This window comes from Gopherus flavomarginatus, chromosome 2 (assembly GCF_025201925.1).
Source record: "Gopherus flavomarginatus isolate rGopFla2 chromosome 2, rGopFla2.mat.asm, whole genome shotgun sequence".
In the NCBI taxonomy this organism is placed as follows: domain Eukaryota; kingdom Metazoa; phylum Chordata; order Testudines; family Testudinidae; genus Gopherus; species Gopherus flavomarginatus.
In genome coordinates, this window is record NC_066618.1 from 28475252 (window position 1) to 28487282 (window position 12031).

Below are 12031 nucleotides of genomic sequence, written 5' to 3' on the forward strand. Positions count from 1 at the left end.
GCTGCAGAGCAGGAGTTGAGGAGCACTGTAGGGGAAATGGGGAGATCTCCTGTAGGGAAGAGGGAGGGAGGTCTTCAACTGGCTAACTACCTTGTGCACTGGTTGAGCACACTGGCAGAGTTGACAGCACCCACGCCAGCACACAAGTGACTGGGCAAATAAAAAGATCCAATAGCGGGAACTTGAGTCTAAACAAGTTGATTGGAAATAAGGTGAACATTTTTTAAAGTATCAAACAGTTTACCTAGAGCAGTGGTAGATCACTTGAAGTCTTCCAATCGAAACTGGATGTTTTTCAAAAAGATATTCTCTAGCTCAACCATAAATTATTTGAGGCAGGAATTACGGGATGTAATTCTATGGCCACTGTCATGCAAGAGGTCACCCTGGATGATCATAAGGGTCTCTTCTGAACTTAGTTTATGAACCTATGAACTTCAGTGGAGGCTTTATTCCTATAAATTTTGGGGTAATGGACCTAAATTGATTGTGGCCTCCCTATCAAAGTGTGTGTGTGTGTGTCTGTAAATGCATTTCAGTTAAATGATCTCGCTAATGTAGACAATGTCATACTAAAGCATAATACAGCACATTAGACAAGAATTTAAAAGGAAGTCTTGCTGTCCTCCTGGATATCATGGAAGTGTCTCAGTTAATAAAGATAATTAGTCAAAATACACTTTTAAAGATAAGGTTATTTCAATTGAGGCTGTTGAGATTTTCCCTTCAAAGAATATTCAGGAAACAATCAATAGGATGTGATACTAAACTTCCTGTATCATTGGTTATTTGGTTGCTATCTGGTAACATTCAGGGCACAAGGTTAGGTCTAATAAAAGTTGCTTTATGGACATTTTAGAGGTAATATTAGACTATCCCTTGGGAATTATTCAAATCCTTGGGCACATCAAACTATCAGGAATTTGCTTTCTTAAAGTAACAGAATACCTGTGACAGTTGGGGCATGGGGGAGTTCTATCTACTTGCTAATCAATACTCCTGCAAAAGATTATACTATCTGTAACTGTTCCTTGCCTTCATCTAGTGACTTTATATTTGTGCATGATTTGATGACTGGACATCTGTTCTGAAATTGCTCTAAGTTATTTACCTTACTATAGTGAAGCCTAATTTTTCAGAAAGCAGCTGCTTTTTTTCCTGAGGAAAATACACACACAGTTAAGACCTGATCCTGCATTCCTTGTATACCTCAAAACATCCATTGTCTTTAGGGGAAGGATTAGGTACACAAGAAATGCAGATGGAAATAGGCTCCATTGCTTTGAATCAATCCAAAGCTTTCTTCAGCTGATTCCACAAATATCCTCACTTTTACTCTATTTCTTCTTAATTTTTACAATGAGATAGTAACTGGAATTGTCAAAACAGACTTCGGGGCTTTAGAAACATCTTTCATTAATAAGCCAAAGGAATGATCAAGTTCTGAATTTATAACATGCTACAAGCTTATTCTCTGATTTTCAAGTTTATGCTTGTTTTACTTAGAAAACTTCTTAAATACAAGAATTCTGTTGTTGAATGGTTTCTGATTTTTGTAGTGGGGTTACATCTCTTTTCACAAAATATTAAAAAAGCAGGAAACATAACAGTGAATAACAGTAAAAAACTTAAGCTGCACCTGTGATTTTCCTCTATTTCTAGTAGAGTAATTCTAAACTGTAGCATTCAACACCTCTCCTGAGTTTCCAGGCCGAAAAACAGCAATGGAAACTACAGAATCTGTTGCTTTTGGAAACAGTCACTTCACATCTGTTGTCTCTGCAGTGCAATGTCTAAGCAGGGTGTAAAAGGTACTTTATAACAACCAGTAGTGTTCCTGTCAAAGTGGTCATTTACCGATTCAGACCAGATCCTAGGACTGGGTTTCCTCATTTTTACACCCCCTAGAAAAAGTTTTAATTGAGATACTTTTTGAAGTAGGCAACAAAGCAACACCTCCTAATATGGATCACCAGATCCAGTTCTAGTGAGTGACCTGGAAGAAGTTTTCCAAATGATTAAGGGACGAAGTTATCAAAAAGGTGGCAAGTTTTCAGAGTTCCTTTTCCTTGTATTTTTAACATTAAGCAAAATCGTATGGGCCCAGTGAACTATCAAGATTTCTGATAAGGGAGTTTTCAGATCCTTTAGCAGTAGTTTTGAGTTTGACAAAAAGTAACAGGGAAACTTCTGTAAGATTAATTTTGTGACCTGAAATCCTTGTAACACAAAATGGTAACGCGTGGTATTTAAATGCGGATCTGCGATGTTTTGCTTGTAATTATCGGGTTTCCCTTGGGGGAGGAGGGCGAGGGAAGGAGAATTTGCGTTTGTTTGGCAAGTTACCGAAATGATTACATAGGAAACTTGTTTATTGCCTCATTACTACCCATTTCCTTCTAACTAGATAATCTATGTATTCATTTAAATCCAAAAGGAAGGGAGAGGAGCCTGTTAGCAGAAGCAGCATAACAACTTCTCGCTCTGGGTTTGTGCCACTTGTTTAATTTCCTACAAATACTCATTTAATAGCTTGACCGCCAGCTTCTGAGGAAGATTTACATTTCTCCCCTCAACAACTTAATTTCCTAACACTAGATTTTTTTTTTTGGTTCGAAACCTGACAAATCACAAAATTTGCCACCACCAAAAATAAGTTCCACCGCATTGCCACCCTCCTGGCTCACTGAAACGCTTGTTCCTGCGATTACAGTAATTACAGTCCCAGCGTGAGCTCCATACAAGCGCTAAATGAAACAGCACATCAATTAAAAAATAAACACTCCATTCCAGGAGTAAGACAACCCCCTGGGATGTCCTAACAAGCGTAAATGAACCTGCCAGGCTGCCGGCCTCCCCGCCTCCTCCCTAGCCTCTCTCATTTAAGGTGGTTTGGAAAGTGAGGGGGAAGGGTTAATTGAAGCACTAACAAGTGGCAGATAAAGAAGCCAAAATCCCCACCGCGATCTCGTTTTACCTACATCCTAGAAGTGCAACTTGAAAGCGAGCGATTAGTTTGGAACCCATGAAACTATGAGAATCAAACGTGGAACAGGAGATAGAATTAATCAAATACTGTCACCTCCTGCCTAGACACTGTTCCCCACTGAGTACCTGTTGGAGAGATTTGTCCAATCGACATTTAAACCATGTTTATTTTACATACCTGCCTTTCTGAGGGCGATGCTGTGTTTATTATTATTTTAATTTTCAGTCTTTTATTTAATATTTTCCCCCTCTAGAAAGGATATTCTGGCTGTTTCACTGAGCCCTCACTTTCGGGATTCTTACACTCAACGAGGGATAATTTTAGGCTTATGCAAGTAACCAAGCTCTGTATCGTGGGCAGATCCTTCCTGAAATGAGACTTGGAACAATTATTTAGAGGGTGGGTAGAAGTCCAGTGACAAATCGATGGCAGGCTGTATCTCCCCGAATGTCAGCTGCTTTGAGTAAACACCGGGCAAGAAAATAGCCTATATTATCAACAACGTTCTGAAAAGTTTCTTTCAATTCCTTCCCCCCAAAACCAGCTGCTCTGATTAAGGCCAGCGTTATCATTAATCCAGCAGAAAGAGACTTTACAAGAAACAGCCAACCACCATGTCAAGAAGTCAGATGAATAGGGATTTTTAAAGACAAACTTTAAATGTTAAGGATGACATTGTGCCATCACTTATTAAGCAGAAATTCTTCTTAATGTCAGTATCCCCCCATCACTGAACTCAGCAGAGACTTCTACTTGACAGCTGATGCCAAGATCTGACCCCTAAAAAGATGACAATTTGGGGGCACAAACATGGGCATTTATATAAACTACCGATGCTCGCTGATCTCCAGGTACCAGGAATGACTGAAAGACTGTCAGGGTTTATAGGATAGGTCCTCCCAAGGCCTCCATTGTTTTCATTCAGAACTGATTTAGTTATTCCTTAGACTTTCAAAGCCATGAGCAGCATATGGAGTTGTGCTCCATCAGCTCCCCTTAATCCTTTATCTGTGCCGTTGCAAAACAATTCTCAACAACTCTGTAAACTTGTTTTCTCCAGGCAAGAGACTTACGTAAACTTAAACTTATCTATGTTCCACTGCGTAGAATCCAAGCTCCGACTGAAATTTTCATTGCAGGGTGATATGATCCTGCTACCAAGTGTAAACAGTATCTATTTTAAGCAGCTCCTGGTGAGGAAGTGCAGCCACTCTAAAATGACACACAAAATTTAACCAGCTGTCAGTTTCACTGGGATAACTCAAATTCTATATATATACCAGCTTAATGAATTGCTCTGTTTGGTGAGTGCATTTTTATGATTTTTTTTTTTTTTTATATCTCAGGGACTAAATCTTTGTTGACTTATGCTTTATCTGCTACATATCCTTGGTGGTAGCTGACATCATTAATAGCTTACACTTTTTTTTGACAGATGCATTGTATAAGGAAGCCCTAAAGGCACAGTTATGGTATTAGAGAAGCGCTGATATAAAAACTCGAACAAAATATGTAAGAGGAGGAGGCTAAATCTACTCTGAGCAGTGTTTTCTGCCACCAGTATTCCCACTTCAGCCAGGAATTTGGCGCTAATATTTTGTAGTACATTCCAATACAGGGAAAGGGACTTGCAGTGTTTTACATTGTTTGCAGAAACCACTGAAGATCGACGCTCACTGGGAACACGTTCTCAGGAACGCTGGCGCTTTGATACCTAGAGAATTTTAAAACACAGATGAAAACTTATTCTTACGCAAAGCAGTAGCCAGAGGTCTCTGAAACCCTACCACGAAAAGAGAAAGAAATGCCCCCAAACCAGAAGGGAGTCTCCTCTTCCTTGCTTAAGCAAGTCTCATCACTACTTGCCTGCCAGGAAACATTTACAGCTAATAAACTGCACCTTAAAGGAACAGACCTACATCGCCCCTAGAAAATCACGAGGGATAACCAGCCCATCGGATTTTGCAAACAAGGTGCTGAGGGCAGAGCGCTGGGTCCGTTCCACCTTAAGGGAGGTTGAGGGCCGGCTTCCCTGCTCCCCGCCCGCCTGATAGGTGGCTGGTGCGAGAGGGGCGGGGCCTGACAGCGCTCGGTATAAATATTCATGAGAGCGCGGTGACCGGCCTGGCGCTGTTGGGGCCGGAGAGCGAGAAGTTGTGCAAAGGGCCCTGTGGCTGCCGAGACCCAGGTGGCTCCGCAGCGGCAAGGGGGGATTACAGCGCCTGCGGCCGGACCGTGCTGCTGCGGGCTCGGGGAAGCTCGCACGGCTGCAGGGGCACCGGGGACCCCCGGGCGGTGCGGGCCGGCTGCTGGGGGCCGCGCAGGCTAGGTCCGTGGCTCCGGGAGCCCTCAGCCATCTTGGCTGGGCACCGCAGGGACTGAAGGCGAAAGTTGCGGCACCCGGCCGGGAGCCCAGCGGCCGCTGAAGCAGCGGGGAGCGCGGGTGTAGCCCCTGAGCCAACAGGAGATGAGAGCGCGGCTGAGAAGCCTCCCCCGAGCGGACTGAGCGCGCACACCCCCGCGGGCTCTACGCGCCTGTCCCTGGACCGCTGCAGGAGACGCTGAAGCGGGCTGTTTGCGGGGCTTCCCCCCTGTCCCGGACAGGCCAGAAGAAGCGTCCCCGGGGCTGTGTCCTTCCCGGGTGGCGGTGCGTTCCCGGGCACCTGCAGCAGCAAGCCGGGGGGTTCGCCCTGCGGGCAGAGGCGGAACGCGGGGCTGCCTGCAGGACAATACACCCCGGCGGCGGGGCGCCCCGGGAGAGGCCGTCGCTCAGGGCGTTTGCGGTGCCCCCGGCGCCTTCCGCTACTAGGACTCGGAGCTGCCGGGCGGCCGCCGCCTCTCGCCGAGCATGGAGCGGAGTTACCTGCTGGAAATCACCTCGTTGCTAGCTGCCTTCTCCCTGCTGCAGCGCTCGAGCGCCGCCGCTGCCGCCGCCTCCTCTGTTGCCGCCGCCGCTGCCTCCTCGGCCAAGGAGCTGTCGTGCCAGGAGATCACCGTGCCCCTGTGCAAAGGCATCGGCTACAACTACACCTACATGCCCAACCAGTTCAACCACGACACGCAGGACGAGGCGGGGCTGGAGGTGCACCAGTTCTGGCCGCTGGTGGAGATCCAGTGCTCCGCCGACCTGCGCTTCTTCCTCTGCAGTATGTACACCCCCATCTGCCTGGAGGACTATAAGAAGCCGCTGCCTCCCTGCCGCAGTGTCTGTGAGCGGGCCAAGGCCGGCTGCGCCCCGCTCATGCGCCAGTACGGCTTCGCCTGGCCAGACAGGATGCGCTGTGACCGCCTGCCGGAGCAGGGCAACCCGGACACGCTGTGCATGGACTACAACCGCACTGACCTCACCACCGCCGCGCCGCCCCCGGCCAAGCCCCCGCACCGCGCCGGGAAGGCGGGTGGCGCTGTAAGGCCCCCCGCGGCCGCTGCGCCGCCGGCCGAGCCCCCCCGCAAGCCTCGGCCGCCTCCCCCTTGCGAGCCGGGCTGCCAGTGCCGGGCGCCCATGGTATCCGTGTCCAGCGAGCGCCACCCGCTCTACAACCGGGTGAAGACGGGGCAGATCGCCAACTGCGCGCTGCCCTGCCACAACCCCTACTTCAGCCCGGATGAGCGCGCCTTCACCGCCTTCTGGATCGGCCTGTGGTCCGTGCTCTGCTTCCTCTCCACCTTCGCCACCGTCTCCACCTTCCTCATCGACATGGAGCGGTTCAAGTACCCGGAGCGGCCCATCATCTTCCTGGCCGCCTGCTACCTCTTCGTCTCGCTTGGCTACCTGGTGCGCCTGGTGGCCGGGCACGAGAAGGTGGCGTGCAGCGGCGGGGCGGGAGCCGGCGGAGCCGGGGCTGGAGCAGCTGGGGCTGGCGGGAGCGCAGCAGCTGGGGCCGCGGGCGGGCGGGGCGCGGCGGGGGGCGCGGCGGAGCTGCAGCCGGAGCTGGCTGTGGCCGAGCACGTGCGCTACGAGAGCACGGGCCCGGCGCTGTGCACCGTGGTCTTCCTGCTGGTGTACTTCTTCGGCATGGCCAGCTCCATCTGGTGGGTCATCCTCTCCCTCACCTGGTTCCTGGCCGCCGGCATGAAGTGGGGCAACGAGGCCATCGCCGGCTACGCTCAGTACTTCCACCTGGCCGCCTGGCTGCTGCCCAGCGTCAAGTCCATCGCCGTGCTGGCCCTCAGCTCCGTGGACGGCGATCCCGTGGCCGGTATCTGCTACGTGGGCAACCAGAGCCTGGAGAACCTGCGGGGCTTCGTGCTGGCGCCGCTGCTCATCTACCTGGCCATCGGCTCCATGTTCCTGCTGGCCGGCTTCGTCTCCCTCTTCCGCATCCGCAGCGTGATCAAGCAGCAGGGCGGCCCCACCAAGACGCACAAGCTGGAGAAGCTGATGATCCGCCTGGGGCTCTTCACCGTGCTCTACACGGTGCCGGCCGCCAGCGTGGTGGCCTGCCTCTTCTACGAGCAGCACAACCGGCCCCGCTGGGAGGCCACGCACAACTGCCCCTGCCTCCGCGACCAGCAGCCCGACCAGGCCCGCCGCCCCGACTACGCCGTCTTCATGCTCAAGTACTTCATGTGCCTGGTGGTGGGCATCACCTCCGGGGTCTGGGTCTGGTCCGGGAAGACCCTGGAGTCCTGGAGGGCCCTCTGCACCCGTTGCTGCTGGGCGAGCAAGGGAGCCGCAGCCGCCGGGCCCCCTGGGGCAGGGGGCGGGGGGCAGGTTGCTGCCTCGGCGGTGGGGGGACTGGCGGGGGGAGGAGGAGGCGGGGGCTCCATGTACAGCGATGTCAGCACTGGCTTAACTTGGAGATCGGGCACTGCCAGTTCTGTGTCTTACCCCAAGCAGATGCCCTTGTCTCAAGTGTGAGAGCTGGAGAGGCTTGGTGGGGGCTGGCCTGTATGAAATGCTTCCTCACTGTTTGGTGCCATTAATGAACCCCTAATGGTCCCCATTAGCTACGGCTTGTGCAGAACAATTCAGCCGGCAGAGGCCCCAAGCACTAGCTCCCCTTCTTCCCCCATCTCCATTCATATGCAGGGAGCATGTACTTCAAGGCGTCAGCTTATTATTGTGCTGGCAGAAAAGGGTGGAGGAGGCTCAGCAGTTTCTGGAGGGAGCAGGACAAGAAGTAGTTTGATTCTCTCTGTGGACTTGCAGTAGAGCTCCCTTCAACGGGGGTCCCGTCCTCCTTATACCTAGTCCAAGGGAGGAGGTTATTTGGCCTGAAAGGACTGCAGGTTTTGGGTATTCTTAACGACCAGGCAAATGCCTTAAACACACAAATCATGTCTTAATTATACACCCAAAATAAATACGGGTTTTGCAGTAAACAATGTATTTATATAATTATTTGTTACTTTGTGCAAATATGTAAGATATGTATATATCCAAAGCTATACAGTCTGTACATTTTTTGTAAAGTTTAGAGGCTCCCCCTGTAAGAGCAAATATGAGTATTCTATTTTGTCAATAAAATGACTTTTGATAAATGACTTTTCCAAGCTTCCCCCTCCTACCCTGATTATTCCAGATGTTGTTAGTAGTTAACTGTCACTGAAAGATGTCACTATAAGCTATATTACAATGCAGTTACTTATCTTTAACTTAATGTGAGGTTTTTTAAAGAAACAATTTTTTAGACTGACTTGTTGAATGTTCTAAAACTTGAGGTGCCTTATAATTCTTTGCTGCTCTGTAAGCCATCATACTGTATGTAAACTAAAGTTGTACAAGGCAGTAATTTCACACATGCCTTGTTATGTATCCTGTAAAATGGATGTTATTTTAGGAATGTGAACACTCACCCTACCTTTCATAGCTATTGTCTGGTTTTGGTTTTTTTGTAAGCACCTGCCTTTAGAGGGGCTGTATACTGCTAAAGTGTAAAGGTTAATGTTTCAAATCCATAGATCATATTTTACAGTAGAACCGTGAGTTGGGAATTGTTAGATCAGTCTTTCCTTAACAGATTAAACTAACAGGTTAACATCTTAACCTTTCATACTTAACTTCTGTATATCAAATATGGTCCTTTTTTAAAAGAAAAGGTATTGTTCTTCTGTCAAGGCTAAGCTAATTTGAGTAGAAGGCTGTTGAATTAACAGATGAATGCTTTGGTAATTGTTGAACTTTTTACCTGTCTGCTCAGTGGCTCAGAACATCGTTTCTTTTAAGAGGAGCTAACTGAATAGGGTTAATCTGTAGGGAACTTGGTCTCTTTTGAGTTTGGAAAAACTTTGATCTTTTCTCTTCTCCAAACATGATGTATAGTCTGAAGTTTCTTTCCCTGCTGCTGCGTTCCTCTTGTTGCAGAACTGGCCACCATGGAGCCTTAAAGTTCTTCAATTAAAGATGTGGGATTTTTAAAAAAAATAAATAAAAAGAGGAAGACTTGTAACAGTTAACAGGAGAGGGAAAAGGGAGAACAGCCTTTTAAACAGCTTTTTCCCTCCATTGTTAGCCAGTCTGCAGGCAGCAAGACATGGGTTGGAGCAGTATAGGAAAAAAAGGCATGAATGCCCTACAGGTGGTCTGCTCACATAATCTACCCAATTTAAAGCATTTTCCTTTGCAGGACAATTGAATTACAAAACTCCCTTCTCTTTTACTCCTAATTGAAGCAAAGAACAACTTATTAGAACCGAAAAGTTTCTTTAAAAAAAACAAACCCTTTATTCCTGGAAAGTGATAACTAAATTCTGGTATGTTTTCAGAACTAGGCTGCTGTAGACCATAAGAAGTAAAAGCTGTAGTAAACACTTCTTTGCCCCAGAAATGTATTTTTATGCATTCTGCTTATTTTCTGAGAGATTAGCAATAATTTAAAAGCAATTGGTTAGGTTGTGTGTTAACCATGAAAAGATAGCCCCAGATCCCTTATTAGCCTGTCAATCAAGATAAGAGATGGGCAGCTGCCCTACTAATCATATAGGCATCAATCATCATTGGTGGGGAAAACTTTGTCGCAGTGAGTTTTAACTTGATTATGGTGTCCCCTTCAGGAGTTCCCATAACTAAACAGGAACTTCCAGTTTTATAGTGTTAATTGAATCAGTGGGGGTGGGGGCACAAAAAGGCTGGCCCTGTTAGCTCTGTGTACAGACAATATTTAAACTGAAGTGTATCTCCTTGTAAATATGAGCCACTTAAGCCTTCTAGCTAGTGCTGTTTATGCAGCATTGTAGCAAAGCCTGTATTAGCATAATATTTTAGTTCAATACCACCAAGCTGAACAAGACTGTTAGAGACAAGCCTTTTTCTTTAAGCTAGTCCGATTGTGGTTTTAAAAACATACTTCCTACACCGTGTGCACCACATATAAAACTAATGGGGTGTTACCTAGCACTTAGGAAAAAAAACTTCCATGTGGGTTTGGAGGGAGTTTGCTCCTACTAGGGAATGCTTAATAAACTCACATATTTTTGCATCATCTATTGCCAGATAAAATTTGGGCTCCTCTACCTCCAGTCAACTCTAGAATGAAGGTTTGAAGAAACTTATTCTGAAGTATTATTGCAAGAGTTTGTTGAATTATAGCCACATGTGGTTGCTGTAGCAGCATACCAAGTACTGCCATAAAAGCACTTTCAGCAAAAAGCTGGAATGTGGTGGCTCTGTAGCTTGACCCGCCTAGGCACAAGTTGAGGGAACCTCCTTTGATTATACACACAAAGATTAAGAAGCCAGCAAGACTGTGTAGTATCTTACCAGCTACTTAATTGTTTGCCCAGACACCCAATAGATACTTAATTGTTTGAGAGAGCACCTAGGAACTAGTACAATGCAGTCCTCAGGCTGCCTCTTCAGCACAGGTACCATCTATTTCACTTAGTTACAACCATTAAACAGGTTGCAAAATTGTCAGTATTATTAGATATAAAGGTTCACCTCATAGTCATAAGAGCGGACTTGAAACTAGTTAGCAGTTGGCTTTGCTTTTAGCAGTGGGAAATAGGGTCAGAACTGAACAATGGTGCAATGACAACAAAGTGTGTTTGAGGCTAGAAAATCAAAACTCATGTTTGGGCTGGAGAATTTATATGCAATGATGGCTTTATAAGAACAGAGGGAAGGCACTAGGAATATAAGAAAAGAAATCAAATAAATCATACTGTATTGTTTCCCAACTAGACAATGACAAGTCATTCCACCACAATTCATCAGTGTTCAGAATCTGACTCAATTTCCAGATCAAAATAAGCAATGGGGGTACTGTGAACTATTACAGAACAGTTTTAACATGTGATGACAATCTACCATATACCTAAAGTTACAAGAGAGTTACTAAAAACAGTCATAATAGAAACACGTAATGCAAATGTCTTAAAAATGAACTGAAAGCAATTATACTACATCGCCACCTAGTGGCCAAATTATAATAGATACATTGATCACTTCAGGCTACAATTAATATGTTAATCACAGGATATACATGTTTAAACTGAGAGCTGATGCAAAGCTGTGTTGTTTACAGACTTTCTACATAACTGATTGTGTGACAACATTTGAAAAGTTGAGTGTCTCAGTGACAACCCCCAGGGAGTTAATAGGAGGATCTTATGGCTTAGTATCCAAGCTGAGTTGGGTAAATAGGAAGACCTGTGCTTACTTTATTCCACCCCCACCCCCAATCTATGGGCCAACGTATCTTTTAAACTTTCCTTCTCTTCCTGGACCCTTGTCCTTATGCAGTCTATCAAAAGGAAAATATGTGGGTTGTTAACCATAATGCACTAATACCAATGCAGGGCTGTAGTTTTCTAAGGAACTAGCCTGGCTTCCTGTGGGCTTTTTAATGAGGCAGACCTTCACAGATGTGCTAGAGCATGCAAATGAATAACAACTCACGGTAGAGTTGATTCCCTTAGAGCTATATGTTAGCCTTCTGGCCCCTGCTTGATGTTTTCCTTGACATGAGCACTGCCAGCAGCTGCCACATATGATTATAATGAGTTAGCGAAACTGGAATTTGGGTTGGCAGGAGGGTTTTCTGTATAACTATATTGAAAAAGTATAGATGTGGCTTTAAGAGCCAGGCATTCTGGGAA

The 12031-nt window shown here is 46.7% G+C and overlaps 1 protein-coding gene across 1 annotated transcript; it reads left to right on the forward strand.

Annotated features, from left to right (window-relative positions):
- The first annotated feature begins 4710 nt into the window (after window positions 1–4710).
- FZD8 (frizzled class receptor 8) lies at window positions 4711–9651 on the forward strand. Its single transcript, XM_050939078.1, has one exon. It carries the CDS (start codon window positions 5838–5840, stop codon window positions 7848–7850), a length of 2013 nt encoding a protein of 670 aa, XP_050795035.1. The 5' UTR covers window positions 4711–5837; the 3' UTR covers window positions 7851–9651.
- The last annotated feature ends 2380 nt before the right edge of the window (window positions 9652–12031 follow it).

What these genes read in the sequence shown, in the direction of transcription:
- FZD8 (XM_050939078.1), top strand. Translation starts at nt 5,838, where the DNA reads ATGGAGCGGAGTTACCTGCTGGAAATCACCTCGTTGCTAGCTGCCTTC.